This window comes from Somniosus microcephalus, chromosome 5 (assembly GCF_052327205.1).
Source record: "Somniosus microcephalus isolate GS21.2 chromosome 5, FLI_Smic_1.0, whole genome shotgun sequence".
NCBI lineage: Eukaryota > Metazoa > Chordata > Chondrichthyes > Squaliformes > Somniosidae > Somniosus > Somniosus microcephalus.
This window is the reverse complement of record NC_140991.1, coordinates 12,409,371-12,435,835: the sequence shown is the minus strand read 5'-3', so window position 1 is coordinate 12,435,835 and position 26,465 is coordinate 12,409,371. Positions and strand designations below refer to the sequence as shown.

Sequence of the window (26,465 nt, the reverse complement as noted above, 5' to 3'; positions counted from 1 at the left end):
TGAGACTCTGGTTTATGAACACTGGCCAAGCTCTGTGATTACATCACTGCTTAAACTTCTTGGCACCATTAGCTATTATAAAATATGAAGAAATATTTTTTTTTTTAGCATGACGGCTTCATTTTATCATCTTTAATTACTCAAAACTCAGACACTGGCTAACATGCAGGTCCTGTACATTTCTTTTACACAGCAGAGAGTAAGACTGAGGCAGCTGCAGGGGATTGGGAGTGCAGGAGCTGGTGGGGATGAGCCTGTTTAGGACTGGGGCACAGATCGTGGTGCCGGTACAGTGTCTTATGGGGTTGGAGCTTGGCTGAGGGACAGTTGGCCAAGGTTGATGATGGGAGGAGGCTGAGGCGATTGTCTTCATCTTCTGGGATGATCCTGGAGTAGTGGAAGGAATTGGCTGAAGGGAGGGAGAATGAGCTGGGATTGCTCGAGATGCTCCAACCACGATTTGGTGGTGGAAAACCAGGTGCACTCAAGTCTGTGGTCCTCACGGAAGCACCAATCGAAACGGCAGGGCTGGGGAAAACAAAAGGCAGAATGTTGCTGAGCTTTGCAAACCAGTCGGTGTCTGAGGGGGGGGTTTCAAAATTGTTCTCTGGGAGGGAGGGGGGATACAGCTAGCGTTCCTGCTCCAGATTGCTATCCAAAGTATCCGAGTGTGTGTGACAGAGCAGTGTGCTGCCGCCTAACCTCAAACCTTATAAGCAATGCTGGGTTGCGCGGCCCATTCAAAAGTCTATGCGTGCGCATTTTTTCCATTTAAAAGCTGGCTCACCAGCTGCGCAGGACACCTGGAGTTAAAGGGAACATTGCTTATTGATCTGATGTACATTGCTGGTAAATAATGAGTTAAAGAAAGAGCTTGCATTTATATAGTGCCGTTCTGAGATGAGGAATTTCTTCACCCAGAGAGTGGTGAACCTGTGGAATTCTCTACCACAGAAGACAGTGGAGGCCAATTCATTAAATATATTCAAGAAGGAGTTAGATATATTTCTTAAGGCTAAAGGGATATGGGGAGAAAGCAGGGACAGGGTACTGAATTTGGATGATCAGCCATGATCGCATTGAATGGCGCAGCAGGCTCGAGGGGCCGAATGGCCAACTCCTCCTATCTTCTATGTTTCACAACCTCAGACATCCCAAAGCACTTCACAGCCAATGAAGTACTTTTGAAGTGTAGTCACTGTTGTAGTTGCAGGGAAAGTGGAAGACAATTAAGCACAGCAAAGAGATAATGACCAGATCATTTGTATTTTTTGTGAATATTGGTTGAGGGATAAATGTGGGCCAGAACACCAAGGAGAACGCCCCGCTCTTCTTCGTGCCATGGATATATTTAACATCCGCTTGAGAGGGCAGAAGGCGCTTCGGTTTAACGTCTCATCTGAAAGACAGTACCTCCAACAGCATAACACTCCCTCAGAACTGCACTGTGGTTCACGGGGTTCTTTTCGTGTTAAGAACAGACACCGAAATTGATGACTTTTGTCTTATTCCAGATTACAAGAGGAGACTTGTTCCACATCGACAGGACTGGACTGGACAACATGCCATAAAACAAAATGCAATGTTAATTGATTGGCTCCAGCCTGCAAAAGCTATTTATTGAGCCTATAGCATACCCATTGCTTGAAGATTTAAGTATAGATTTTTTTACTGTAAAGATGGTTCTACGTGAATCTCCTTTCCCCAATGCCTGTGTCCATGGCTTACACACTGCAGCCTGGGCCTTAATCTTCCCCTGTTTCTGGTCTTTGGATCACATGGTAGCTGTTTGTGTGCCAACGACCTATGAGAAGCGTCAAAAACAAGAGCAAGAGTGCTACCTTTGGCCAATAAAGATTTTCTTCAGCTTCCTTCTGTGTCTGACTCTGTTGGCAATCACTGTGCCATTGGCGCTAGTTGGATTCATGGTCTGGGCTCCTTTACAGGCAGTGCGAAGGCCCTTCAGTTACTCCCGTGTGAAAACCCCAAAGTTAGACCTCCAGAAGGAATGGACGGGACACGGAGAGGGAAAGGGGTTTAGTTTCGTGGAGGCGAACTTGTGCTTACTGCCCAACTGCTTGGCCCGATTCAACAACCTGTCTCGGACCCAAAGGAGGGCAACTCGGATCGCCGCCCACATCAGCGACTCCGTCAGCCGGCCAAGGATTAAAGTCTGCGTGGACTCTCCAACGAGCGTGACTGCCAGCTCGGAGAGCAGAGGTAGCCTCCTGCCTGCTGTCGGAGAAGCACCCAACTCTTACGGCACAACTAAAGCGCAGGGACCTGGAGCGTCGGTTCTGGCCGTGAACAACCTGCACTACATCGATAGTTCCGAGGAGAGCAGCGAAGTCGAGAATGTGCTTGAAAGTTTGGGTGCGAGTCGCACCAACGTGGAGCCTCCAGAATGGAGCAAGCCGCCAAACGTCACAGATGAGGTGCCAGCTGACCAGCCCAGCGGGCAGCAAGCCCCGTCTCCCGTCTATCCGAAGTACCACGGTAGACCTCAGAAAAAGCGGACCTGGAAAGACGACCTGCCCGCGGAAATATCTCCACTCTTTCCCGCCGACGTGGCTTTCGTCTGCCTCCTGGAAGTGTTCGAGAAGCGTGCGGTGGCCAAGCTGGAGCAGCTCCTTCGGCCAGCCTTCGGGTACATCCTTTACGATGTTGGTGTGTACGGCTTCCACAGTTGCTGCGAGTTCAAATTCTTCAACAGCGGTATCTTCGTTGCCAGCCGCTATCCCATCCTGGATGCCAAGTATCACTGTTTCCCCAGATCCCGAGGGGAAGATGCCTTGGCTGCTAAAGGTCTCCTGTGCGTTCAGGTAAAGGAGGATTTATTTCCCAGAAGGGATTGTCACGTGCATGTTAGCTGCATCTTGTCATGTGTGGCCATCGCAGGGCAGCCGTGGCTCAGTGGGTGGCACTCTCTCCTCTGAGTCAGAAGGTTGTGGGTTCATGTTCCCAATCTAGAGACTTTAAGCACAAAATCTGGGCTGAGCCTTTCAGTGCAGTACTGAGGGGGCGCCCCACTGGACTGTCTGAATCTGCACAGCCCACTCCTGTTCACATGTTCAAGGTGTGATGTGACTGGAGTACCCAACAGTTTCATGACCTCTGTTGATTTGTACCCTACTGTTCTGGCTTTCTAGCTCAGCATCCTGTTTGATTTGCTTGCTTATTTTTAGCCTTGTAAAAAAACCTTTAACGATTTTTTTTAAAAATTAAATTTTTGTTTAAAATATTTAATTTAACATAATTTTAACTCATATTTTAAAAACGTGATGGTTTTTTAAAATGTATTTAATGTTTTGATGTATTTTTTCAGTGATCCCCATTCATACTTTTGACAGGTCTATCTGTCAAAAGTATGAAGGGGGATTCCCTTCTCCCATTGGCTCACCTGGCCCACGTGATCCCAGGAACACGTGCAAACTGCATGCGCCCCTGGGATACGTGGGCCCTGCGCATTTCATCATGGAGAGGCCCATTCGGAAATGGCCGGACCTTGGGAGCCCGTGAGTAAGGGCATAGATTTTTTTTTTTTTCCCCGATAGGAGGCATCTGAGCGCAGGAAGCCTCCTATCGGAAATTACGGGCCGATATGTTGTTTCTACCACTAGTCGGGCCGTGCATTCCGAATCCTAGCAACTTGTGTAAAAAAATGTTTTCCCTCACATCACCTCTGGTTCTTTTGCCAATCACCTTAAATCTGTGCCCTCTGGTTATTGACCCGTCAGCCACTGGAAACAGGTTCTCCTTCCTTTATCAAAACCGTTTATGATTTTAAACACCTCTATCAAATCTCCAATACCTTCTCTGCTCAAAGGAGAACAACCACAGCTTCTCCTGTCTCTCCACATAACTGAAGTCCCTCAACCTTGCTACCATTCTAGTAAATCTCCTCTGCACCCTGGATATTTTTGTCTTTTTGCATGTGCCCCCACGTTACCTCACTCTTCGATCTTTCCGATAGTGGACCTAGGATATATACCAGGCTGAGACGAGGCTAGCAACAAATTGTTAAACTGCTTTATTTCATGGCAAGTGAACTTACAAAGTAGCAGTTCTAGTCTGACTTGCGTCGTTCAATTAGTACAATTTGTCTTTGTGTAAGAATACAAAAATAATTAACACGCTACGCTTTCCCACATTAGTGGGTTGTCTTGCTTGACTTTAACAAACTAGCTTCTAACTACCCTTTTGCATTCAAACCTTCTGAGCCTGGCAAAATGCCCTGTTTATATATTAAAAAAAAAAAAAAAAATCTGACCATCGGTGAGTATTTTTGCCCCTGTTTTTATTTTCGTGTTCACAACCTGAGGGCAGGGCCTATGCCAGACACCAGCAGCCAAAGGACCAGAGACTTCCCAACACAGTGGGTGTGAGGTTGCTCAGATCGCTGAGAGAGGCTGTTGATTTGCTTGTTCTTTACTTTCCTTGAAGAAACAACTTCAGTGTCCAGCTCATTAGCATTTTGATCACATTTTTGTCTTGGTGCCTTTATTTGCTAACCTCCTGTGAATACATTTTTCTTCAAAACCCCAACATTTGTAGTGCTTTCCAAATCCTTTCCATGTTTGGTGTTGAGGGGGGGGGGAGGTTTTAAAAAAACAACTCTTGAAATGTGGCAGTCACCAACAACAAAGCTATAATAATGTTTTGCTTTCAGGTCCAAGTTGGTTTGACCCGCAAAGGCCAGCGGATTGTGGGATATCTCAGCTGCACTCACCTGCACGCCACAGCAGGTAAATGGGTCCCCTAATCCAGCGGGTTGTGTGTCAGCAACCCATCGTCAGACATAGTTGACAGGGTTAGATGACATAGGGTGGGAAAAGGCTCATGGGCAGCCTAAACACCGGCATGAACCAGTTGGCCGAATGGCCTGTTTTTGTGCTGTAAACTCTGTAATTTTATGTAATCCAGCGCAATGTTCATTAGTTTGTCGGGGGCAGTGATCCCAATCAGTCTCTTTCTGGAGGACCATCCTCAACCTGCTTTGTCCTGGATGGTGTCGAGCTTCTTGAGTGTTGTTGGAGCTGCACTCATCCAGGCAAGTGGAGAGTATTCCATCACACTCCTTACTTGTGCCTTGTAGATGGTGGAAAGGCTTTGGGGAGTCAGGTGGTGAGACACTTGTCGCAGAATACCCAGCCTCTGACTTGCTCTTCTTGCCACAGTATTTATGTGGCTGGTCCAGTTAAGTTTCTGGTCAATGGTGACCCCCAGGATGTTGATGGTGGGGGATTCAGCGATGGTAATGCCGTTGAATGTCAAGGGGCAGTGGTTAGACTCTCGCTTGTTGGAGATAGTCATTGCCTGGCACTTGTGTGGCGCGAATGTTACCTGCCACTTATCAGCCCAAGCCTGAATGTTGTCCAGGTCTTGTTGCATGCAGGCATGGACTGCTTCATTATCTGAGGAGTTGTGAAAGGCACTGAACACTGTGCAATCCTCAGCGAACATCCCCATTTCTGACCTTATGTTGGAGGGAAGGTCATTAATAAAGCAGCTGAAGATGGTTGGGCCTAGGACACTGCCCTGAGGAACTCCTGCAGCGATGTCCTGGGGCTGTGATGATTGACCTTCAACCACCACAACCATCTTCCTTTGTGCTAGGTATGACTCCAGCCAGTGGAGAGTTTTCCCCCTGATTCCCATTGACTTCAGTTTTACTGGGGCTCCTTGATGCCACACTCGGTCAAATGCTACCTTGATGTCAAGGGCAGTCACTCTCTCACCTCACCTCTGGAATTCAGCTCTTTTGTCCATGTTTGGACCAAGGCTGTAATGAGGTCGGGAGCAGAGTGGTCTTGGCGGAACCCAAACTGGGCATCAGTGAGCCGGTTATTGGTGAGTAAATGCCCCTTGATAGCACTGTCGATGATTGAGAGTAGACTGATGGGGCGGTAATTGGCCGGATTGGATTTGTCCTGCTTTTTGTGGGCAGGACATACCTGGGCAGTTTTCCACATTGTCGGATAGATGCCAGTGTTGTAGCTGTACTGGAACAGCTTGGCTAGAGGTGCGGCTAGTTCTGGAGCACAAGTCTTCAGCACGTTAGCTGGGATGTTGTCCGGGCCCATAGCCTTTGCTGTATCCAGTGCGCTCAGCCGTTTCTTGATATCACGTGGAGTGAATCGAATTGGCTGAAGACTGGTTTCTGTGATGGTGGAGACCTCCAGAGGAGGCCGAGATGGATCATCCACTCGGCACTTCTGGCTGAAGATGGTTGCAAACGCTTCCACTTTGTCTTTTGCACTCATGTGCTGGGCTCCACCAACCTTGAGGATGGGGATATTCATGGACCCTCCTCCTCCCATTAGTTATTTAGTGGTTCACCACCATTCACGACTGGGTGTGGCAGGACTGCAGAGCTTTGATCTGATCCGTTGATTGTGGGATTGCTTAGCCCTGTCTATAGCATGCTGCTTCTGCTTTTTAGCATGCATGTAGTCCTGTGTTGCAGCTTCCCCAGGTTGGCACCTCACTTTTAGGTACGCCTGGTGCTGCTCCTGGCATGATCTTCTATACTCCCTATTGAACCAGAGTTGGTCCCCTGGCTTGATGGTAATGGTAGAGTGAGGGATATGCCGGGCCATGAGGTTACAGATTGTGGTGGAACACAATTCTGCTGCTAGCCTCATGGATGCCCAGTTTTGAGCTGCTAGATCTGTTCTGAATCTAGCCCGTTTAGCACGGTGGTAGTGCTACACAACACGATGGAGGCAAATAATGCTGTCTTGGGGCAGCAGCCCATAGTCAGACGGGTCATGAATGGAGGAAGAATATACTGAGCAGTGAAGAAACAAAAACACATTCTATTGACATCCCACCGTTTGATCAGACCCTGTCCACCAAAAACATTATCAAGCAAAGATTCAAATTTGTGAGCAGTTTGCATTCCTGCGGTCTCCATGTGAAAATTGAGCAGCGTTCTATTTTTTTTTTTAATTGCAAAGTAAGAGAATGCTCCAGGTTGAGAGTGAGTGTCTCTGTCTGGTTTCAAGTCCACATGCCTCTATTTCAGAGGATTGCCACATCCGCCAAAGCCAGCTCAGCCACATGATGGTGTGGATCGATGAGTTCCAGAGCACGTCCAAGAGCGAGGATGAGCAGGTTGTGTTCGATGTTCTTTGTGGGGATTTTAACTTCGACAACTGCTCACTGGGTGAGTGTCAGTCTGTCCAGGTAGCTGACAATGATCGAGATTTACCCTGCCCTCGCCTATGGTATAATCTAATTAGCCATTTGTGTACAACCTCACCTTTTACATAGAAACATAAAAGATAGGAGCAGGAGTAGGCCATTCGGCCCCTCGAGCCTGCTCTGCCATTTAATGAGATCATGGCTGATCATCCAAATTCAGTACCCTGTCCCTGATTTCTCCCCATATCTCTTGATCCCTTTAGCCTTAAGAAATATATCTAACTCCTTCTTGAATATATTTAATGAATTGCCAGTGTCAACTTAATTCTTTCTCGAGGAGTGGGTGTCGCTGGCAAGGCCGGCATCTATTACCCCTGAAGATGGCAGTGGACTGCCTTGAACCACTGCAATAGGTTTGATACAACTGAGTGGCTCACTCGGCCACTTCAGAGGGCAGTTAAGAGTCGACCACGTTGATGTGGGACTGGTGTCATGTCTGGGCCCAGACCGGCGGGAGGGACGGCAGGTTTCTTTCCGTAAAGGACATTATTGAACCATTATTGACTTTTTAACGACAATCTGACAGCTTCACGATCACTTTTATTAAGCTGGTGTTAGTAAAAGGTAAACCCCATGTTTGATCCTTGATCTGTGCAGAGTTAGCTAATCTTAAGATATTATAATAGTTAGAATATCTTAACATGACACTGGGCATGTGGAAAAAAAGGGTTATCTAATTTAATAAGTTAGAGCTGAACATCCAAAAAAGACCCAAATCAAAATATCCCGTTCAGTATGATTCTCGATGATGGAAACTCTCTACCTCCTGCGTCCCTAACCACTTGTTCGTTTTTTTTTTTGCTTTAGCGGATCAATTGGAACAGCAGCATCAGATATTCAAAATGTATAAAGATCCCTGCTGTATTGGACCGGGTAAAGAGAAGCCTGGGGTCATAGGTTAGTACTCACTCCCCTTGCTCAGTCGTTCAGTGAGGTCTATCACCTGGTTTATATACAGTCCCCCACTGTTTTATAGCGGGCGCGCTTGTACGAACACGATATGGCCGCTATAACTGGGCAGTGCTATGACAGTACTGTAACACACACTGTAGGTCACGATTGCAGTCATGATTGTTACTGCAGTCTGTGCTTGCTATAAGCCGTAACGTCACACCACTTATAGGCGATTCAAAGGGTACAAAAGGTAATTGGATCTTAAAGAGGTGCTATTTACCTATGCTTGTTCTAACATTGTGTATATTAACGAGGGCCAGCTGGTGAATAAACCCAGCTGTTTCTGCACTTAAGATGCAATAACCGGTAACTTTGAAATGGATAATGATTATTGCTTTTTGGCCAATTATAAACAACTGCCTGATTTTAAACGTGGACGCGTTGAGTGGTGGGGACTGTAATGTGTTTTAACTCTAGCTGTGGAGGAGTGTTCATTCCTTCAGCCTATTATTTGCCTGATTATCGTGCCTTGAGATAGAGTAAAGCCCCAGCTATCAGCCGTGTGGGTGTGGGGACCAGGTGCTTCCCATAGGGAAGGGATTGAAAACCTTCAGTTAAGCCAATCCAAGTGATGATTTAGTGCCTTTCCCAGTGGGGTTGTATCAGTGAGCACTGGTAAAGAGCCTCGGGGAGCTGAAAGAAGGAACGGACTGGGAGGTAGAACCAACAACACCAGCAGCGTTTGTATTGGTCAACGAGGTGGGATTTAACAAAGGTCTTAAAGGAGGAGAGGGAGGTGGAAAGGTAGAGGGGGTCTAGGGAGGGGATTCCAGAGCATGGGATCTTGACCGCTGAAGGCACGGCTGGCGTTGGGATGAAGGGAGGAGGATCCACACGAGGCTAGAGTCAAAGGAATGAAGAGTTTTTGATGTGGCAATTTGAAAGTGCCTGATGTGAGTAAACAGCCTCCCAGAAGTGAACGATTTGGCTCAGTCCCAGGACTGGCAGAACATACGGTTCAGAATGTGGCAGCACAAGGATCAATTCCAATCCATGAGGAGAATCTGTGGAATGGGTGTGGGTGGTCTTTGTGTGGATTCAGAAGAGAGATGACCTGAAAAATTAGATACATAAATGATGAGCTAAATGTAACTGCTTCACACCAGAAGTTATGTCACAGAATTAGATTGTCCCAATCCATGTTGCCTCTAATTTTTTTTGGGTGTGCGGCCCATTCAAATTTCCATGCACGCGAGGTTTTTCCATTCAAAAGCCGGTGACTGGCCTGCGCAGGACCCCCAGACCGCTGTGGTCCCAATGCAGTGAAATTATAGATACAAATCAAAGAATGATACAGCGCAGAAGGAGGCCATCCGGCCCATTGCTCCTGTGCCAGCTGAAAGAACTATCCAATTAGTCCCACTCCCCTGCTCTTTCCCTATAGCCCTGGAAATGTTTCCCCTTCAAGCATTTATCCAATTCCCTTTTGAAATTTATTACTGAATCTGCCTCCACTGCCCTTTCAGGCAGTGCATTCCAGATCATCATAACTCGCTGCGTTTATTTTATAAAAAAAAAAAAAAAAGTTCCCTCTGGTTCTTTTGCCAATCACCTTAAATCTGTGTCCTCTGGTTACCGACCCTTCTGCCACTGGAAACAGTTTCTCCTTATTTACTCTATCAAAACCCTTCATGATTTTGAACACCTCTATCAAATCTCCCCTTAACCGTCTCTGCTTCAAGCAGAACAACCCCAGTTTCTCTAGTCTCTCCACATAACTACAGTCTTTCATCCCTGGTACCATTCTAGTAAATCTCCTCTGCGCCCTCTCTAATGCCTTGATATCCTTCCTAAAGTAACAGCCTTCTCAACTTGTCCTGCCACCTTCAAAGACTTGTGTATGTCCACCCCAGGTCTCTCAGTTCATGTATCCCCTTTAAAATTGTACCCTTTAGTTTATATTGCCTCTCCTCATTCTTCCTACCAAAATGTATCACTTCACACTTCTCTGCATTAAATTCCATCTGCCACATGTCTGCCCATTTCACCAGTCTGTCTATGTCCTTCTAAAGTCTGTTACTATTCTCCTTGCTGCTTACTACATTTCCAAATTTTGTCATCTGCACACTTTGAATTTATGCCCTATATACCCAAGTCCAGGTCATTAATATATATCAAAAAGAGCAGTGGTGCTAATATCGACCCCTTGGGAAACACCACAGTATACTTCCCTCCAGTCCAATAAACAACCGTTCACCACTACTCTCTGCTCTCTGTGCATGAGCAAATTTGGTATCCAGGGAACAATTGCAGTTTTAATCAGGCTTCAATTTTGCTAACAAGTCTATTATGTGGTACTTTATTAAAGGCCTTTTGAAAGTATATATATATATATATATATATATATATATCCTCATCAACCCTCTCCATTACTTCACCAAAGAACTCTTAATCAAGTTAGTCAAACACGATTTGCCTTTAACAAATCCATGCTGACTTTCATTTATTAACCCATAATTTTCGAAGTGCCAATTAATTTTATCCTGATTATTACCTGTAAAAGTTCCCTAAGTTGACTGGCCTGTAGTTTATCCCTCTCCCCCTTTTTTGAACAGAGGTGTACCACTCCCATATCTAAGGAGGATTGGAAGATTGTGGCCAGAGCCTCCACAATTTCCACCTTTACTTCCCTCAGCAACTTAGGATGCATCCCATTCGGACCGGGTGACTTTTCTACTTTGAGTGCTACCAACCTTTTAAGTACATCTTTATCTATTTTTAACCTAACCAATTTATCGACTACCTCCTCCTTTACTGTGACATTGGCAGCATCCTCTTCTTTAGTGAAGACAGATGCAAAATACAGGAAACTTTGTGCTATCCGGCACCGACGGGACGGAGCTGTTGCCGTCCCATCAAAACTGCCGGACAAACCAGCGCTAATGTTGAAACATACGGAGCTTTTCAGCTCCGTGTGAATCAACAAACCCTGTTGACAGCTTCTAAACAGTCAGCCGTACCTTGCAAGCATCTCTGTAGCTTAGCAACAGCTTCAGCGAGACCTTGCAGAGCCTGACTGGTGGGAAAAAAAAGCCACGAAAAGAAAAAAAAACTAACGAAACGGCTCCTGATTTTTGCCGGTGGATCGAGCATTCCGGACAGTTAACCTCCGGATAAACCAAAGTTTCCTGTATTCATTTAGTACCTCACCCATCCTCTCTGCCTCCACAAGAAGATCTCCTTTTTGGTTCTTAATCGGCCCCTCCCTCCTTTGACTACCCTTTTACTATTTATATATGTTTATAAAAGACTTCTGGGTTCCCTTTTATGTTGGCCGCTAATCTATTCTCATACTCTTCCTTTGCCCCTCTTATTTCCTTTTTCAGTTCTCCTCTGTTCTTTTTGTATTCAGCTTGGTTCGCTACTGAATAAGCCTCCTTTTTTCTGTTTCATTTTAATCTCTCTATCTTCAGTCATCCAGGGAGCTCTAGCTTTGGATACTCTCGTGGGAATGTGTCTAGTCCGTACCCAAACTATCTCCTCTTTGAAGGCCTCCAATGCTCATTTACTGTTTTATCTGCCAGTCTTTGACTCCAATCAACCTGAGCCGGATCCCTTTTCAACTCACTGAAATTAGCCTTCCTCCAGTTGAGTATTTTCACGTTTAATTTTTCCTTGTTCTTTTCCATAACTACGCTGAACCTAATATTGTGATCACTGTTTCCCAAATGCTCCCCCACTGAAACATGATCCCTTGCCCCACTTGATTCCCCCTGAACCAGATCCAGCTCTTTGCCCTTTACATTGTCACTATCCCAGTCTATATGAAGATAATTGAAGTCCCCAATTATCACTACTCTAAAGTTCTTGTATCTTTCTGCAATTTGCCTGCAAATTGGCTCCACTATCTTCTTCCCACTGTTTGGTTGCCTATAGTAACCCAGCAGCGTCACTATTCCTTAATTCTATCCAAATAGATTCAGTCTTTCAACCGTCAAGTACATCATCTCTTTCTAGTGCTGTAACAGTATCTTTGATCAATACTGCCATCCCCCCTCCTTTTTTTCCTTCCCTGTTGTGGAATAATTTCAAATCACTCAACATAAGTCTGAGATCGAGGGTCCAAACAGCCTTTATTTGCACCGATGGGGCGGCCACTGGAGAGGAGACAGCCTGCTTCCGCCTTCGTCAAGCTTCTCCGAATTGTTACAGCAGTTAGTAGATATTTATTTATACATACAATTTGATGTGCTATACATTGTTCCCACCTACCTTTCAGAATGTTCTGTGTTATAACATAATTTCGTTCTTATTAGCATTTGTTTACTGGCCCTTTGTCCTAGTCCCAAGAATCGTTAACTTCATGTCTGCTTCCTGATCTACTTCATGTCCTTGGGGTATTGTTAGGCTGTCTGGTTTCTAGGGCGGTTACACATCTTCAGCATCCCCTTTGTCTTGCTACATTTGCATTTCTATGTTCTTGATTATATTTTGTAGCAGCCCAGTCACGTGATTGTGAGGTAATGCTGTACACTGCCTCTCCTGACCATTTTTATATAGAACCAAATCCCCATCATGCACCACCACTCTACGCTAACTTTTATACATCATCTTTCCCCTTTTCATTCCCCCCTTTTGGCCCTTGGCCACGCTGGCCCAAGGTGGCCATACGGGTACTTACAACTGATTTAGATTCTCATGTTCCCCATTTTCCGCCTTTTTCATGGCTCTTACTAGTGTCTCTACCTTTTGCTATCTACATTTGCGACAGCAGTTTAATAACGGGTCATGACTATCACTTGTAGGTATCCCAGTATGTGTGATATTCTTATCCAAGGGTGTACCTGCACATTTAGGCCCCAATTCCAGATTGTTTCATACCATGGAGCGTTGTCCAATTTTTTGATCTCCCTCCGTTTTCTTGATTTTCCACTAACTTGTGATACTGCTTAACCATATTGTCTGGTTTGTGGTTAATCTCAGTTAAGTGCTCTGAGATTTCTGGGATTTTAGGTCCTTCAGGTATTATGTAATTTCGTAATTCCCCTTTAATGTTTTCTGTGGCATTGAGGGATACTCGTGTTCTCTTGTACAGGAAACTTTGTGCTATCCGGAGGTGAGCTATCCGGCAATCTGGAGCCACCGGCAAAAATCAGCAGCCGTTTTTTATTCTTTTTTTTTTTTTTGCTTTGTTTGAACAGTCAAGCTGTGCATGGTCTGTAGCTATAGCAACAGCTTCAGCTACAGAGCTTTAGGGCCACACCCGAGTGTTTAGAAGCTGTTGCTAAGCAACAGTGTTTGTTGTCAAATACGGAGATAAGAATCTCCGTATCTCTCAACATTAACTCTGGAGAGTACGGCACTTTTTAGGCAACGGCAGCAGCTCGGTCCCATGGGTGCCGGATAGCACTAAATGCTGGTGCCCAATTGTCACAGGAGTTCGGGGGTAGACACTGAAGCTTGCATTGTCGATTAAGCACAAGAGGCCCATAACTACTGTTTCTCTTTTGTGATCACACAGTATTCTTCTCTGCCCCGGTATGCAACGCCGAGTTGGCTCGAATCGAGCCTGAGAGATTTCTACAGTACAATTTGTAGTCTTACTGAATCCACATCGTGCCTGTTCTCCAGCCCCTACTGGGTGCGGGCACATTACTATGTTTTCATATTCTTTGCATCCTGTCAGAGATATCCCTACCAGTATTTCTCCTCTGCCAGGCGTTGGTTCCTTTTTTGTGGCACAGCTACGGGTTGGGTCATACCTTACATGGGCCTTTCCCTGATTCACCCCGATATTTTCTACCCGGTACAGGGGATAGGATGCTTGGTCGTTGGTCATTACCGGTATCACCATAACCAACCCGAGGTATTGTGGGAGGTTAGTTGTACAGTTTGTGTCCGTAGGATATACTTGGATCAGGCCTCGTAATTGACATGCCATCATGTTGCCTGAGCTACTGGCCAAGTCTTTCAATTTCTTGTTGCTTATCCAGCAGGGGACCTCCCCCTGATGTAACTGGTTCATGTTAGCATGGACTTGGCCTGTTGTCCATGACCCATAAGCGTGACGCAACATTTCCGCCTTAGTTTGCCCTTCATTATACTCAACGGCATTTATTAGACAGTTAGTGGTTTTTGCGTGGGTTTCTAGGATATGGGTAATTCCCAATAGGGTTTCCACCGTGTGGGTCCCCAGCTGACACTCTTGTTGAGCCTCCGTGTTTCTGCTTCAATACCTGTTTCAGTTTTTCACTCAGACTTTCGAGTTCCCTATCTACTGCCTCGATGTCTAAGGCATTAACTAGTGATGTCCCTGTGTTAAATACTGCTCCCGTATCTCCTAGCACACTTCTTTTCTATCTAACCCTCCTTCTCCGCGTTCCCGACGCCTGGGAAGCTTAGTCTGTAACATTTTGTATCCGGTTTTTTATACAACCGCTGGGCTTGTGGGCTACAGCACGATGGATATATTGTTGACAAATTCAATACCACCGGTACAAGCTCATGGCGCACGTTATCATATTATATTCTGCCATTGTCCACCAATACCAGTCCTCCTTTTGGTGCTGGGGGTGACTGGCCATTCCATGGGTTTTGGCGTGGTGGTGGCGGCTGTGGTTTGTAACGTCGTTGGTCTTGTTGTAGATGATGCTGTAGGAGCTGGGGTAGTTGTTGTGTTTGGCTTGCAGACCTTCCGCCAGGGATTTTCTCCTGCTCCACCCCCTGCAGGGTGTCTGCTTGTTTTCAGGGTTTCCGGGTAGAGCCAGCACTAGTGTGGTATCGCCCTTCTTCTAGCAGGCCAACCGCTGGCACTCGGTCTCGTTCCAGCCCTCGAGGCAGACCTCTGCGCAGGGACTGCACATTGGTGTTTGGTGTACGAGCGTCCCGTTGCCACAGCAGCGTGTGCCTGTGCCTCCCTCTGTTGCTGGTTAAAGTTAAAGCTACAGCAAGTATCAGTAGTAACTCCATCGTGGTGGTTTATCTGTGGGAACAGAATGTGGTCTTGGTCGTCACCAAGAGTTAGTGGCCACCTATTAAAGTAGTTTCTTATGCACTATATTTTTTAAGCTGGGACCAGTGTTTCCACCATCCTTTACCATTCATATCCACACATGCACACGTATCACTGATCATTATCACTTCATAGGGTCCTGTCCACTGCGGGGCGAACCCTGGTTGCCCTGGCAGTGCCTGGACCATCACTGAGTCCCCCACCTTCGGTGGCGGTTCTGTCGGCTCGGCTGACTTGTTCTCCTGGTCTCTAATGGCCTGCTGTTCCCTCGCTACCTCCTCCCTGAGCCTAACAGTCCTTTGTCTCGTGTCCCATTTTATTACAGTTTCTGCACTGCATTCTCCGTTTATCCTTCCGCGGCGCATTGCAATCTTGCTGCCTGTTGGTTGCAATTAAAGCAGATTTCAAACTTATCCACCGCCCCTACTTGATTTGCGGCAGCTAGTTTGCTTTTCTGCATATTGTCTACCTCGGTATCCCACCGTATCAGTTCATCATAATTTTGCATAGTCACTAGTCCGGTTTTCAGCTTTGGTTTGGTGAGCGGGGCCTAACCCTTGAACATTTTTTTTAAAGGCTATATTGTCTCTGGTAAGGCCTGCCATTATTCCTGAATGTGCTTGGAAGCTCTGGAATTTCCTTTCCCCATATTCACTAGCCGATTCTCCTTTGTTCTGTTACCCCCATTTAGTCCCCAGTTTATGGGGACCGTGCCGAACACGAGGGACACTGCACCTTTAAAGGCTGTGTAATCTGCCTCACGCTGTGCCGGGGTGGGTGATACGCCCTCGCACCATGTGCCATCTCTGTGATTCTGTGGTAATATCACAGAAACCCCACAGTGCAGATAGAGGCCATTTTGGCCCATCGAGCCTGCACCGACACATGTCCCACCCGATCCCCATAACCCCTACACCAACACATATCCCACCCTATCCCCGTAACCCCACGTATTTAATCCCCCCTAACACTAAGGGTCAATTTATCATAGCCAATCAAACTAACCCGCACATCTTTGGACTGTGGGAGGAAACCGGAGCACCCGGAGGAAACCCACACAAACACGGGGAGAATGTCTGTGTGGAGTTTGCACAGTCACCCGAGGCCGGATTCGAACCCGGGTCCCTGGCGCTGTGAGGCAACAGTGCTAACCACTATGCCACCGTGCTGTGGCCAGTTCCCATTTATCTTCTGGCATTTTTGCTCGTACTAATCCTTCGACATCCTTATTATTTTTCCTTTTTCTGGGCTATTATGAATTCATTAGCTCTCTTAATTCGTTCGCAATACGATCGGGTTATTATTATCACTGCCTTCTCTTTGTTTTTCTTTTCGCCCTCCCACCATCCTTTGTTTGGCGGGGCAGCGTTGGGATCCCAATTACTTGCTAGCATTCTGGCTTATTCTTCTTGGCCACATATTCAGTCAGGGACTCTTTGGTCCCCAATCCATCTCTATCCCCCATGGCTATTTGTTGTCCAAGGTGTATCTCTTTTTCCAAGACTCCTCCCGAGTGGGACAGATACTTGCAACTTATACCGACTTGCACCGTTACTCTACGTTACCAATCTAGATAACACAGTATTAGTAAGAGTCGAATCGTTTCACCTGGGGTTGTTATCCATAGGCTGCGTGGAGTCTCGTTCAGACCTGCGGATTCGGATCTCTCGGGCAGCCGACACGTAGCAGACTTCTACTTTGTCCTAACTATGCATGGTCATTTTAAACGTACTCACGTGGTTGACATGCTTCCGTCTGCTGTCCGCTGCCAGATCCTGCCGACTACGCCAATTGTTGTGGGGTAATTTTAAATCACTCAACACAAGTCAGATCGAGGGTCCAAACAGCCTTTATTCTCACCGATGGGGCGGCCACCAGTGGGGGGACAGCCTGCTTCCGCCTTTGTCAAGCTTCTCCGAATTGTTACAGCAGTTAGTAGATATTTATACATACAGTTTGATGTGCTGTACATTGTTCCCGCCTACCTTCTAGAATGTTCTGCGTTATAACATAATTTCGTTCTTATTAGCATTTGTTTACTGGCCCTTTGTCCTAGTCCCAAGAATCGTTGACTTCGTGTCTGCTTCCTGATCTACTTCATGTCCTTGGGATATTGTTAGGCCGTCTGGTTTCTAGGGCGGTTATACATCTTCAGCATCCCCTTTGTCTTGCAGCATTTGCATTTCTATGTACTTGATTATATTTTGTAGCCAGCCCAGTCACGTGATTGTGAGGTAATGCTGTACACTGCCTCTCCTGACCATTTTTATATAGAACCAAATGCCCATCGTGCACCACCACTCTACCCTAACTTTTATACATCTTCCTTTCCCTTTCCTTCCCTATCTTTCCTGAATACATTGTAGCCAGGAATTTTAAGTGCCCATTCCTCCCCTTTTATGAGCAAGCTCTCCTGTTATTGCCACTATTATAATCCCATGTGGCTACTTGTGCCTGTAGTTCACCAACCTTATTTACCACGCTCCGTGCATTTATGCACATGCATTTCAAGCCCCTCCTAGTCTGCCTCACACTTCCCCCCCCACCCCCCCAAATAAATTGGAGTCAGTTGAAGCACTTAAAAAAAGAAAGGGATTAAAGGGATGGATCTTGGAATCAACAAGGGATAGAGATGGGCCTGGTGTCTGAAACTGTCTCCCCCAAAAAGCTGTTGAGGCTGGGAGTCCATTCAAAATGTGAAAACTGAGATTGATTTTTTTTGTTAGGCAAGGGTATTAAGGGTTACGGAACCAAGGCGGGTAGATGGAGTTAAGATACAGATCAGCCATGATCTAATTGAATGGCGGTGTAGGCTCGAGGGGCTGAATGGCCTCCTCCTGTTCCTAAGTTCCTGTAAGAGGGTAAAAATGATGCTAGCTAGTTTTGGAACACTTCGGTAAGGGTCTGACCAGGCTTTTTCTCGTATTCAGTAGATCCAACCCAGGGAACCTCCAGGGGCAATTGGCACCCCAAACCTGTTCATGCTGGTGGACTGACCGTTCTTGGGCACTTCCAATGCACGATCCTGTTATTGCCATTCAAGTCATTCGTACATCAGAAGTCGAATGGCAGATGCTCAAAAGAGGCAACTGGATGAAAGGGAACATCTTGTGGCCCATAAGGATACACTTGTATTAAGAAGCTTGTCCCATCTGCTTTTTAGGTACTCTGTTAGAGCAAAGAACCATGTATGAAGAGCCAGTGATCAGCCCAGAAAACTTGCAGCGGTAAGTATGGACAAGCGAGAGGGGGAGCATAAATAGCAGAACTGGGCCCAACTGCAAAGTTCCCAGCACTTGAGTGTCAGCTGTGGCTCAGTGAATAGCACTCTCGTCTGAGTCAAGCCCCACACCAGAGACTGTGCACATAATCCAGGCTGACACTCCCAGTGCAGTACTGAGGGAGTGCTGCACTGTTGGAGGTGTTATCTTTTGAATGAGACGTTAAACCGAGGCCCCGTCTGCCCCTCTCTGGTGAACGGAAAGGCTCCCACGGCACTATTTTGAACAAGAGTTCTCCCCGGTGCCCTGGCCAACATTTATCCCTTAACCAACACTTCCTCCTCAACCAATAAGGAAGTAAAGGATGGTATCAAATTGAAAATGAAGGCATACAATGTTGCCAAGATTGGTGGGAGACCAGAGGATTGGGAATTTTTTTTAAACCAGCAAATGATGATGAAAAAAATAATAGAGAAGATCAATTATGAGAATAAACTGGCAAGAAACATTAAAACAGATAGCAAGAGCTTCTACAGGTATATAAAAAGGAAGAGGGTAGCTAAAGTAAACGTTGGTCCCTTAGAGGGTGAGACTGGGGAATTAATAATGGGGAACGGGGAAATGGCAGAGACTCTGAACAAATATTTTGTATCTGTCTTCAAGGTAGAAGACACTAACATCCCAATAATGGATAATCAAGGGGCCACAGGGAGGGGGGAACTAAAGAAATAGTACTTGGTAAAATAATGGGACTAAAAGATGACAAGTCCCCTGGACCAGATGGCCTGCATCCCAGGGCCTTAAAAGAAGTGGTTGCAGAGATAGTGGATGCATTGGTTGCAATATACCAAAATTCCCTGGACTCTGGAGAGGTCCCAGTGGATTGGAAAACCACAAATGTAACACCCCTATTTAAGAAAGGAGGGAGAGAGAAAGCAGGAAACTATAGACTAGTTAGCCTAACATCTGTCGTTGGGAAAATGCTGGAGTCCTTGATTAAGGAAGCAGTAGCAGGGCATTTGAAAAATCATAATGCAGTCAAGCAGAGTTAGCATGATTTTATGAAAGGGAAATCATGTTTAACAAATTTGCTGGAGTTCTTTTGAGGAGATAACGAGCAGGGTGGACAGAGGTGAGCCAGTGGATGTGGTGTATTTAGATTTCCAGAAGGCATTCGATAAGGTGCCACATAAAAGGTTACTGCATAAGATAAGAGCTCACAGAGTTGGGGGTAATATATTAGCGTGGATAGAGAATTGGCTAACTAACAGAAAGCAGAGAGTCGGGATAAATGGGTCATTTTCCGGTTGGCCAAAGGTAACTAGTGGGGTGCCACAGGGATCGGTGCTGGGGCCACAACTATTTACAATCTACATTAATGACTTGGATGAAGGGACCGAGTGTAATGTAGCCAAATTTGCAGATGATACAAAGATGGGTGGGAAAGCAAGTTGTGCAGAGGACTCGAAGAACCTGCAAAGGGATATAGACAGGCTAAGTGAGTGGGCAAACATTTGGCAAATGGAGTATAATGTGGGAAAGTGCGAGGTTATCTACTTTGGCAGGAAAAATAAAAAAGCAAATTATTATTTAAATGGAGAGCGATTACAAAATGCTACAGTTCAGAGGGACCTGGGGGTCCTTGTGCATGAAACACAAAAAGTTAGCATGCAGGTACAACAAGTAATAAAAAGGCAAATGGAATGTTGGTCTTTATTTCAAGGGGGTTGGAGTATAAAATCAGGAAAGTCCTGCTACAACTGTACAGGGCGCTGGTGAGACCACACCTGGAGTACAGCGAACAGTTTTGGTCTCCTTATTTAAGGAAGGATATACTTGCATTGGAGGCAGTTCAGAGACGATTCACTAGGTTAATTCCAGAGATGAGGGGGTTGACTTATGAAGAAAGGTTGAGCAGGCTGGGCCTATACTCATTGGAATTTAGAAGAATGAGAGGTGATCTTATTGAAACATATAAGATACTGAGGGGACTCGACAAGGTAGATGCAGAGAGGATGTTTCCCCTCATGGGGAAATCTAGAACTCGGGGGCATAGTTTCAGAATAAAGGGTCGCCCTTTTAGAACTGAGATGAGGAGGAATTTCTTCTGAGGGTTGTAAATCTGTGGAATTCTCTGCCCCAGAGAGCTGTGGAGGCTGGGTCATTAAATACATTTAAGGTGGAGATTGACAGATTTTTGCAAGATAAGGGAGTGAAGGGTTATGGGGAGCGGTCGGGAAAGTGGCTTTGAGCCCAAGATCAGCCACGATCTTACTGAATGGCGGAGCAGGCTCGAGGGGCTATTCCTGCTCCTATTTCTTATGTTCTTATGTTAATACTTAAAACAGATGATCTGGTCATTTATCACATTGCTGTTTGTGGAACCTTGCTGTGCATAAATTTGCTGCCACATTTCCTACATTACAACAGTGTCTACACTTCAAAAAGTACTTCATTGGTTCTAAAGCGCTTCAGGACGTCCTGAAGTCATGAAAGGTGCTATAAATGCAAGTCCTTTCTTTTCATTATTCTGAATAGGTTACCTACCTCATAGGTACTGCACTTCAAATAAATCATTGTGCATGAAGCACTTTGAGATCTTCCTATAAATAGAGTAGCTGACATGTCTTTTTTTTGTCTGTGTGTCTCCCTCTTGTCTGAAAGATCAGGAGATATCTGCAATAAGTAGTTGAGTCAAAAACGCTAGAATAATTGTGCACTTAGAATAAAAGGGTCATCGACCTGAAACGTTCACTCTGTTTATCTCACCACAGATACTGGCAGACCTGCTGAGTATTTCCAGCATTTTCTGTTTTTATTTCAGATTTCTAGCATCTGCAGTATTTTGCTTTTTTACACTAGAATAATCCCAGGTTTAAAACGCGTAACTGTTTTCAATCCTTTCAGGGCCTTGGAGATTGATGAATTGAGGAAACAATACATGGCATTCCCCGTTAACCCCGCTATCAACACCACTGACAGCGCAGAGTCCGGGACTGTGGGAGGCGGACGCAGGATTGATTACTTGCTGTATCGGGAAGACACTGTCGCAAAGGAAGTGACCACTGTGAGTGTGCTGCCCAGATCCGAACTCCTGTATCCAAGTCCCAGTCTCCCATTGCCCCTGTGCTCACTGACCTACATTGGCTCCCAGTCTGGCAACACCTCTATTTATTTTATTTATTTCTTTAAAATTCTCATCCTTGTGTTCGAATCCCTCCATGGTCTCGCCCCTCCCTATCTCTCTAACCTCTTCCAGCCCTACAACCCTTAGATCTTTGCATTCCTCCAATTCTGGCCTCTTGCGGATCCCACATATTAATCACTCCACCATTGGCAGCCGTGCCTTCAGCTGCCTAGGCCCTAAAAAACATAGAAACATAGAAAGATAGGAGCACGAGTCGGCCATTCGGCCCCTCGAGCCTGCTCCGCCATTCAATGCGATCATGGCTGATCATCCAAATTCAGTACCCGGTCCCTGCTTTCTCCCCATACCCCTGGATCCCTTTAGCCTTAAGAAATATATCCAACTCCTTCTTGAATATATTTAATGAATTGGCCTCCACTGCCTTCTGTGGTAGAGAATTCCACAGGTTCACCACTCTCTCGGTGAAGAAATTCTTCCTCATTTCCGTCCTAAATGGCCTACCCCTTATCCTTAGACTGTGACCCCTGGTTCTGGACTCCCTGACCATCTGGAACATCCTTCCTGCATCTAGTCTGTCCAGTCCTGTCAGAATTTTATAAGTTTCAATGAGATCCCCTCTCATTCTTCTAAACTCCAGCGAGTATAAGCCCAATCGACCCAATCTCTCCTCATACGTCATTCCTGCCATCCCAGGTATCAGCCTGGTGAATCTTCGCTGAACTCCTTCCATGGCAAGAACATCCTTCCTCAGATAAGGCGACCAAAACTGCACACAATACCAAGATGTGGTCTCACCGAGGCCCTGTACAACTGCAACAAGACATCCTTGTTCTTGTACTCAAACCCTCTCGCTACGAAGGCCAACATACCATTTGCCTTCTTAACCGCCTGCTGCACCTGCATGCTTACCTTCAGTGACTGGTGCACAAGGACACCCAGGTCTCGTTGCACCACTTCTTCTCCCAATCTATTGCCACTCGGATAATAATCTGCCTTCCTGTTTTTGCCACCAAAGTGGATAACCTCACATTTATCCACGTTATATGGCATCTGCCATGCTTCTGCCCAATCACCCAACCTGTCCAAATCATCCTGGAGTTTCTCGGCATCCTCCTCACAGCACACACGCCCACCCAGCTTTGTGTCGTCTGCAAATTTGGAGACATTACATCTAGTTCCCTTGTCTAGATCATTAATATATATTGTGAATAGCTGGGGCCCAAGGACCGATCCCTGCAGTACCCCACTAGTCACTGCCTGCCTCTCGGAAAAAGACCCGTTTATTCCAACTCTTTGCTTTCTGTCTGCCAACCAGTTCTCTATCCAAGTCAATACCTTGCCCCCAATCCCATGTGCCTTAACTTTACACGCTAATCTCTTATGCGGGACCTTATCAAAAGCCTTCTGAAAGTCCAAATACACCACATCAACTGGTTCTCCCTTATCTATTTTACCAGTTACATCCTCAAAATTCCAGTAGATTAGTCAAGCACGATTTACCTTTTGTAAATCCATGTTGACTTTGTCCGATCCCGTCACTGTTTTCCAAGTGCTCTGCTATTACATCTTTTATAATGGACTCTAGCATTTTCCCCACTACCGATGTCAGGCTTACCGGTCTGTAATTCCCCGTTTTCTCTCTACCACCTTTTTTGAATAATGGGGTAACATTAGCTACCCTCCAATCCATGGGTACTGTTCCAGATTCCATCGAATGTTGGAAGATGATCAGCAATGCATTTACTATTTCTAGGGCCACTTCCTTAAGTACCCTAGGATGTAGATTATCAGGCCCTGGGGATTTATTGGCCTTCAATCCCATCAATTTCCCCAACACCATTTCCCTACAAATACTGATTTCTTTCAGTTCCTCCCTTTCATCAGACCCTATGTTCCCTGGCATCTCTGGAAGGTTATTTGTGTCCTCCTTTGTGAAGACAGAACCAAAGTATGTATTTAATTGGTCTGCCATTTCTTTGTTTCCCATTATAAATTCCCCTGATTCTGACTGCAAGGGACCTACGCTTGACTTCACCAATCTTTTTCTCTTCACATATCTATAAAAGCTTTTACAGTCAGTTTTTTTTATGTTCCCTGCAAGCTTACACTCATTCAATTTTCCCCTTCTTAATTAATCCCTTTGTCCTCCTTTGTTGAATCCTAAACTGCTCCCAATCCTCGGGTTTACTGCTTTTTCTGGCCAATTTATATGTCCTCTCCTTGGATCTTATGCTATCCCTAATTTCCCTTGTTGGCCACGGTTGAGTCACCGTTAAGCTCTGGAATTCCCTCCCTAACTCTCTCCTCCTTTAACACGCTTCCTAAAATCTACCTATTTGACCATGCTTTTGGTCACCTGTCCCAATATCCTCTTATGTGGCTGGGTGTAAAAGTTTGTTCTATAATTCCTCTTGTGAAGTGCCTTGGGATGTTTTACTATGTTACAGGTGCTATATAAATACAAGTTGTTGTTGCTGTAACGATCTTAATCGGTCACGATTTATTCTCAATGATGAGTAGGGAATGAGAAACACTGGTTTCTGAACCACTGGTTATATTCTGGATGTGTACAACACAAGTAAAGCCACCCCAGAACGGTTGCTCCTACATCGGAGTGGTTTGCTCGGCCACTTCAGAGAGCAGTGAGAGTTAGCGATGCAGCGAGACCTTTCACATCGGAGCCTGGTGTGCGCGCTCACTTTCCAGCGGCAGTCGCTGGACGGCCAAAGTTCCGACTCTTGATTCGCTTTTTGCTCTCCACACCCTCCGCTGCTGAAGGAAGTTGTAGCTTCCCAGCTCAGACTGACTGAATTGAACCAGGGATCTTTCCAGCTCTCTGTGACTCAGTTCTACATTAGGTTATGCACTCTCAATTGAGTCATCTGGAGGACCCTTAGCTTTCCTTTTTTTTCCCAAATGTTATAATGCCCACCCACTCGCATTTCATTCTTTCGGCAATAAATGTCAGTAAATTGTTTTGATTATCCTAATTTATTCATGGCGGTGGGTGATTATTATCTTAATGTATTTGTAATGGTGGGTAATTATCCTGATTTATTCCTGCAGTGATTATGCTAATGTATTTGTTCTCCATGATAGGAGCTGGAGGAGTTCACCTTTATTACTCAGCTGGCTGGGCTGACTGACCACCTTCCTGTCGGAATGAGGCTCTTCATTTCCATGGCAACAGAGGAAGGCGATGATGTGAATCACGACCTTGATGAACTTTGATTTCTCCACCCCCCCCCCCCACCTCACACTAACGAGACTGACTGTAATAAGTGCCAAAAGCTTCAGAAAGTGTACAAAAGAATATCTTTGAACTGACACTATTTTTAAAAATATAAATTATGAATAAAACTCCTGAGAAATTCTAAAGTCTGTCCAGAAGAGGAAATGTGATTCTTCAGAGATCTCTCTTTATGATATTTTGTGCTTATCAAGAGGAGGGATGTTGATGCTGGAGAATGGAGCGCGCTCCATGTCAGACACTGGGACTCCGTCTTGAACACTCCAGGATCAAGTGCTGCATGGTTAGATGCAGAGCGAAGCTCCCATCCACTCTGTGCCAATCAGAGACCTTAGCTCCAACTCCAGGCGTCCCAGTGTGATTTTTTTTTTTTTTTTTTTGCATTTCCCACACTTACCGTACTGTGACCCTTCTAAGTAAGATTACCAATATATTGCCAAATGAGTCAGTTCTGTGCTGCCGGCCCATTCCTGCTATTTAAGACAATCTCATTGGACACTCGCAAGTGAAGAAAACTTCCATCCCATCAGTCCGGGCTGGATTTGAACCCATGTCCCAGTGATCGAGTTGCCAACTCTGGTAGGACATATTCCTGGAGGACTTCTTCCCCCATCTCCAATATTTTGATAACTACTAAATTTAAGTGTTAAAACACTTTTTTTAATGCTCCTATGTTTTTTCTCCTGTGTTGCTCTCATAAGTGTCCAGGAGATTAATCTTTAATTCCTGAAGACTTCAGGACAAGCCTGGAGGGTTGGCAGCCAATGTTCCATTTACGCTGGGCAGCCGCGCAGTGCTCCAGGGGTCCCGCGCAGCCAGTGAGCCGGATTTTAAATTGACAAAAAAAATGGATGCGACTTTTGAATGGGCCGCACAGGCCAAAACAAATTATGGGGAACATTGTTGGCAACCCTGGCCGGAGGTAGCAAGCTAGCGTTACCCTTTGTTTATTGGTTTGTGAATTTACAGCTACATTTGCTTCATTTTGCACCAACTTTTCTTTGCAAAAATGAATTTGAAAATGACCATATTCTCAGATGCCCATGTGTTTGCAGTAGCTGGGAGGGGGTTGAATAAATAAACCTATACCTTCTCTTCAAACTGAACATTCTCTTTCCTGACTGATATATTAATAACATATCAAGTCCATCTGGACTGAAAGTTACCTGAATCCAAATTTAAATAATGCGCTCAGTTGAGAGTTTGTTGGACACTGCCCTTTCAATTCACAAATGCAGCTCTAGACTGATGGCATAAAGTCTCCTTTAGTCTCTGTGGCTCAGTGGGTAGCGCTCTCCCCTGAGTCAGTAGATCATGGGCTCAAGTCCCATTCCAGAGACTTGAGCACATAAGCCAGGCTGACCCTCCAATACAGTATTGAGGGAATGCTGCACTGTTGGGAGGTGCTGTTTTTCACAAGATGTTAAACTGAGGTCTGTCCTCTCAGGTGGATGTAAAAGATTCCACAGCACTATTCAAAGAGGAGCAGGGGAGTTCTCCATGGTGTCCCAATATTTATCTCAACCAGCATTACTAAAAACTGATTATCTGGTCATTTCTGTTTTCGGGACCTTGCTGTGTGCAAATTGGCTGTTGCGTTTCTCTACATTACAACTGTGACTACACTTCAAACAAAAAGTACTTCACTACCTGGCCTGAGGTTGTAAATGGTGCCATGTAAATGCAAGTCCTTTTCCTTTACTGTTATACCATCCATCCATTTGAGCTCGGGAT

General features: G+C 45.6%; 1 protein-coding gene across 2 annotated transcripts in view; it reads left to right on the top strand.

Annotated features, from left to right (window-relative positions):
• Window positions 1-26,339, top strand: part of smpd5 (sphingomyelin phosphodiesterase 5) — a 30,018-nt gene extending 3,679 nt beyond the window's left edge. The window contains exons 2-8 of one of the 2 annotated variants that reach the window (XM_085987330.1): window positions 1,515-2,822; window positions 4,670-4,745; window positions 7,028-7,168; window positions 8,014-8,103; window positions 18,276-18,339; window positions 21,241-21,400; window positions 24,581-26,339. In XM_085987330.1, the coding sequence (XP_085843456.1) occupies window positions 1,680-2,822; window positions 4,670-4,745; window positions 7,028-7,168; window positions 8,014-8,103; window positions 18,276-18,339; window positions 21,241-21,400; window positions 24,581-24,712 (1,806 nt within the window). In that variant the 5' untranslated portion in view covers window positions 1,515-1,679 and the 3' untranslated portion in view covers window positions 24,713-26,339. The remainder of the gene's footprint in view (window positions 1-1,514; window positions 2,823-4,669; window positions 4,746-7,027; window positions 7,169-8,013; window positions 8,104-18,275; window positions 18,340-21,240; window positions 21,401-24,580) is intronic. The other variant, XM_085987331.1, reaches the window with a different exon arrangement.
• The last annotated feature ends 126 nt before the right edge of the window (window positions 26,340-26,465 follow it).